The 5562-nt window shown below is 41.2% G+C and overlaps 1 protein-coding gene across 1 annotated transcript; it reads right to left on the minus strand.

Moving 5' to 3' along the window:
- Window positions 1-498: 498 nt before the first annotated feature.
- On the minus strand, window positions 499-3010 carry LOC118321029 (forkhead box protein B1-like). The gene has a single exon (XM_035652203.1). The coding sequence runs from the start codon at window positions 2757-2759 to the stop codon at window positions 1812-1814; it is 948 nt and encodes a 315-aa protein (XP_035508096.1). The 5' UTR covers window positions 2760-3010; the 3' UTR covers window positions 499-1811.
- Window positions 3011-5562: the final 2552 nt, after the last annotated feature.

Here is a 5562-nt window from a genome sequence, read left to right on the forward strand (position 1 = left end):
AATTAATTTATTGTTAAGGTAACTCAGGTAAATTAAGTTAATTGAACTTAAAACTAGTAAATATATTAAACTCATAAGCAGCATTTCTCCAAACTTATTAAAAAAGTGTGAACAGAATTTATCTGAATAAAGTCACTTAAATCTTCTTTATACAAATGTTTCCTCTTAAGTTTAATTTTTTCTTCCAGTAAAACAAATTATTACATTAATTAATCACTTATAATAAAATTAGTCAGTGGAACAAACTGGAATTAAATCAGCAATAATTAAAATACTGAGTTATAACTTTAGTTGTTCCTTCTTGAGTTGGGTTTAATTGATGTGAATGAGTGAATGTTTTGGAGGATTCATTATATTAACCGAATTCTTTTATTAAGATGCTGTTGGATTTACAGTGAAGGAAGAACATACTCAAACAGGTGGAAGATAAATGATTATCACATAAAGTCACATAAAGAAATCCTGTTTATTGATTTTATTACAACAAAATCATTTTCTGACGTCAGATTTTTCTCTTTATTTTGGGAGAATGTGAATTTATCTGCACATTGGATCAATATTTCATATTTCAGTAAGTAAACCAGTATTCTGTCTTTATAATAAAATCTGAGCGGCTTCTCTGAGCTCCTGAAACATTTTAGAGATTTTAACCAGAATGACATTAATGATGGATGTAAAATATTAATTTAGTGTCAGTGTAATTCCTCCAGCTGCAGGTTAATGGAGGAAAATTCATTTATGAAATGTGAAGAAGAAAATCTCCAAATAAAAGCACTCAGTTATTGAGTGTGTGTGTGCGTGTGTGTGTGTGTGTGTGTGTGAGGCCTCTCCACTGCTGTATTTGTGTATTTTCTCCCGTCAGGAAGGATTTTTAATGGATCTGGATGAGCAGACAGACCGCAGGGAATAAAAAGCCTGTTGTTCATGTTCATGCTTTTATGCTTTCAGCCCAAAGAAACTCACAAACACTGAATTATTTCCACTTTGTTCAGACAGGAGGAGCATGCAGCAGTACAAACACACAGACGGCGGCTCGTTTTACAGCTTTTTCCTTTAAAAAAAACAACTTTAAGTGGAACCAACACTGCTGTCAGCTACCGGATAAAAAACATCTAGATTTCTTTTTTTTAAAAAGTACATCAGAGACAGCAGATCCTTGCATTCATGGTCAAATATGTGACATAAATATATGATTTCAAGTCCTATTTCTTCTCATCTCTGCGGTTGTTCATGTGGATTATAAAACTAATTAAACAGAATTTTAAAATGAAAAGGAACTGGCTCTTATTTGGTTTACCAAATGCTACTTTTGCATTTTAATGAAGATTTTAATTTTTTTGGAAGAAAACAAGTGGAAGAGAAGAAACTTCCTTTTTCCTTTTTGTTCTCTGGAGGAGAAACAGCAGCGAGGCCTCAGTGAAATCTTAAAAAAGTCATTAATCTGCGAGTTTTCTTTCAGTTCGAGAAGAAAAGGCTGAGAAACACAAAAGATCCGGATCATTTGTCACCGAGTCGGAGTGTGCAGGAATGTGGAGGAAAAAATACAAACCGAGTTTCAGTTTCTGACAGAAAAGTGAAAATAAACTAGCGTCCATCTGGAAATAAATAGAATTACTGTTGCTGTTTGCTGGAGGTCAGAGGTCAACCTGCTGTTTCTGTACATGATGAAATGTTCAGGCTGTGATGGATAAAACAGACACATCCAATAATGATCCGCACACTTTGAGATCAAACACTGCTTTGGAGTTGAAGAAGTTTTCCCTTTTTTTATTTCTTAAAATAGTTTTTGATAAAAGTCGATAAGAGTCGGGTCAGTGCACGGCCACCGCGGACTGCAGCGCCGCGGAGGCCGAGGAGGACAGCGCCTCTCCGGGCGCGGCCGGGCTGCTCTGGCCGGTGGCCGTCTGCGGGGAGGTGGGGCTCAGGGACTGGGGCGAGTTCGCGAGGAAAGCCGGGATGTGCGTGGGCAGCCCCGGCAGGCCCGGCATCGAGGTGGGCGTGGGTTTGATGGGCACCGGGATGGCGGGCAGAGTCTGTCCGCCGTGACAGATGGACTTGAGCGGCATGCCGTAGGCCGAGTAGTCGCCGGTGGCCATGGAGATCGGAGCCGCGGTGTCCATCATCCCGGAGCCGTACATGTGCGGCCAGGCCGGGGTCAGCTGGTTGTGGAGCGGGTACCCGGTGGCGGAGAAGGCCGCCAGCCCGCCGGGCATCTTGTACTCTCTGGCGATGATGTTCTCGATGGCGAACGGGTGTTTGAAGCTGGAGGGCTGCGACACCGGGCTCAGGTTGTATCCGCCCGGCATCTGCGGGAGGTGCGCGGCGGCGTGCAGCGCGCTGAGCCGCAGCTTGGCCTGCTGCTGCAGGTAGTGCGCGGCGTCGTGCTGCTTGCTGGGCGCCAGCGGGTCCGCGGCCTGCATGCTGCCCACCTTAAAGCGCTTCCTGCGCCGCAGAAAACTCCCGTTCTCGAACATGTCGCCGCAGCTCGGGTGCAGAGCCCAGAAGCTGCCCTTCCCGGGCTGGTCCGGTCTGCGGGGGATCTTAATGAAGCAGTCGTTGAAGGACAGGTTGTGGCGCAGGGAGTTCTGCCACCGCTGCGTGTTCTCCCGGTAGTACGGGAACCGGTCCATGATGAACTTGTAAATCTCACTGAGGGGGAGCATCTTCTCCGGGCAGCTCTGGATGGCCATGGCCGTGAGGGAGATGTAGGAGTACGGAGGCTTCTGGTCGCTGTACGTGTTCCTCCCCGGGCGAGGCATTATTCTGCTGGACCGGACCGGACCGGAGCGGAGCGGAGCTCAGGGAGCAGAAAACACTCTCCTCACTTTGTCCAAACTTTGTCCAAACGCTTCCAACTCTTCAGAGCGCCGTTACGCACGAGCAGAGAGTTGCCTGGGCTTTGGCGCGCATGGTCCCGGTCTCTGCTGGAGCCCGGAGTCCGCGTCAACTTGAGGAAAAGTTAAAGAAGCAGCGTCCGGGTCCTCCTCCTCTCTGCTCCCCGGCAGGTGCAGCGCGGTGTCCGTGCTCCTCCTGCTCGCGCTGGCTGAGGCTTGCAATAATGCGGCTGGCTGCCTGCTCCAATGTCGCCTTCCCGGTGTTGCCCGACTGCGGGCTGGACGGCGCTGACAGAGGCAGTGAGACCCCCGGAGAGGAGCTTCATTAATGGCCACTTCTTCACCATCACATGATCACAGCCAGGAGGAGGAGGAGGAGAGGAGGAGGGGGCTCAGGGGCGGGTGGGGGGGCAGCAATGTGGTTTCATTTACTCCTCTTTAATGGACGCACTGGCCAACACGAGTCACTTTCATTTGAAGCCGCGGCGGCAAAAAGAGCCGAGAGGATCCGAGAGAAAGGAGCTGATTGTGGGGATGTTTGCGGCGGAGCGGCGCTCTGTGGAGGTATGTGAGTGAGTTGTGTGTGTGTGTGTGTGTGTTGTCGTGTGTGTGTGTGTAGAGGGGGGGTCGGGGGCCCCTCAACCAATTTGCATTGACAAATAGAGCCGCTGAGAGCTGCTGTTTGAGCGGCTTTAATGGCTTTGTTTCTGTTTTATGTCCGGACGAAGCTGCTGCACAAACTGATCTGTGATCAGATTAAAACACAACCTGCCTCTAAAATCTTTAATTATCGCTTCATTTATTTCCTCCTTAATGGAGAGAATATGAAATACACCAGTGATGCGTTCACGGAACAAACATCTAACAACAGAAAGTGTTATTATCTTAATGATCTCCTAATTATCATTACTCCTAAAGATCTAACATTCATGTATTATTAATAATAACGCGTTTGTAACACACTGAGGGACATTGAAGGTTTATAAAGATCAAATATATAAATGTATTTGAGGTTCAATTTCAGCTGTTTGATGTTTTCATTATTTATTTCTTTGTAGATTGTTTGAGATTTATTTGTATTATTTTTTATTAAATTATTACCTTTAAAATACAACATGTGCATTTTGAAGTGAAGATGAGTTTTATTTTCTTCTTTCTGTGAGAAAAATAAAATCTATTAGCCAAAGTTTCTGAACGTCGGTCGGAAATGATTATTATTATTATTATTATTATTATTATTATAATAATTATTATAAAACAAACAACACATGGAAATGTGTTCGGCTGTTCTAATAACTCTCTTTATCAAACACTAACAATAGTTATTCATGTGACAGACTTTATTTATTAGGCTGATAATGTTGCTTTAAGTTAATTCATTCATTAGTTAATTGTTGGACTGATTCATTTTATGGATTTACAAGACAATAATCAATAATCAATGAAGTGTTGAAGAGAGAATAACATATGAGATTAAATATAAACTCAGTGGAATTATTACATTATTAAGAGATTATTATTATTATTGATAATATTTGTCTTTTAATTGGTTGACAACAAACATATGATTGTGTTGGAGATGAATGAGGGAGGGGGGGAGGGGGGGGTTCAACCCGAGGATCTGAAGGTTTAATATTCCCAGAGGAGGGGGGTGAGGAGGGGTGAGGAGGGGTGAGGAGGGGGGGCACTTTCACACGTCTGACCTTTGACCTGTGAGCTGATAATCTGACAGAGACGTTCAGGATGCAGAGACACGCTCCGAAAACAGAGAACCAGTCTGAGTGCAGCGGGAGAGCCTCATTACCACACTATCATCACAACTATACACATCCTGTTATTTATATTATATATTATAATGTGCACAGTTATATATTATATATAGTTGGATTCATTATTTTAAACTGTCCATTTACGTGTTTATTTCTTGTCTTTATACATTTTTATCATTTGTTTTAATCTTTCTGTCATTTGATTCTTTTAAACAATATCAAAAATAAATAAATCAGTTTTCTTTCAGCCGAAAAGAGAAATTTAAATCTTCCTCCTGTAGTTTTTATGGAGTGGTTTTATTTTGAAATTCATAAAAAATGTAATCATTTCTAACAGTTTTGTTTACAGACGTACAGATTATTACTTTAATATAATCTTTAATATAATAACATAAACTTCAGTTTCTGTTCTGTGTTTCTGTTGTATTTATTTTTATAAAAGAAATAAATCCTAAATAACAAATTGTTGCTTTTTATATTGTACTTTTGTTTTTAAAGTTGTAGTTTTATTATTATTATTATTATTATTATTATTATTATTGGTAGAACTGATCTAGTATAGTCATTATTTTTATATCTTGCTGCAGCACTGATGCAGATTTTGGTAAAACAAACAAACAAATAAACAGCATATAAACAGTCATTGGAGGTGTGTGTGTATTTGTGTGTATTTGCATTTAATGTAAATAAAGAGTTTAAATCTTAAAGCCGTCATCCTGCCCAGCGTTATGATTGGTCACCCAGCAGCCAATCAGAGAGCAACAATCAGCATTATGTAATCTTTAAAACAACAATATAAACATTAATAATGTTTATATTCTTATTTAAAATAACAAACTGAGGACGGAAACGGTTTGTTAGATTATTAATCATAATAATAATAATAAAAACAGTTTTTAAGCCTTTTATCATTTATGGATTTGTAACTGACAGTTTTTTATATTATTATTATTATAATT

The sequence above is a fragment of the Morone saxatilis genome, unplaced genomic scaffold (genome assembly GCF_004916995.1).
Source record: "Morone saxatilis isolate NCDOM2014 unplaced genomic scaffold, NCSU_SB_2.0 Contig11, whole genome shotgun sequence".
Lineage (NCBI taxonomy): Eukaryota > Metazoa > Chordata > Actinopteri > Moronidae > Morone > Morone saxatilis.

Excerpts from the sequence above, each read along its gene's own strand:
- LOC118321029 (XM_035652203.1), bottom strand. The coding sequence starts at position 2,759 with ATGCCTCGCCCGGGGAGGAACACGTACAGCGACCAGAAGCCTCCGTAC.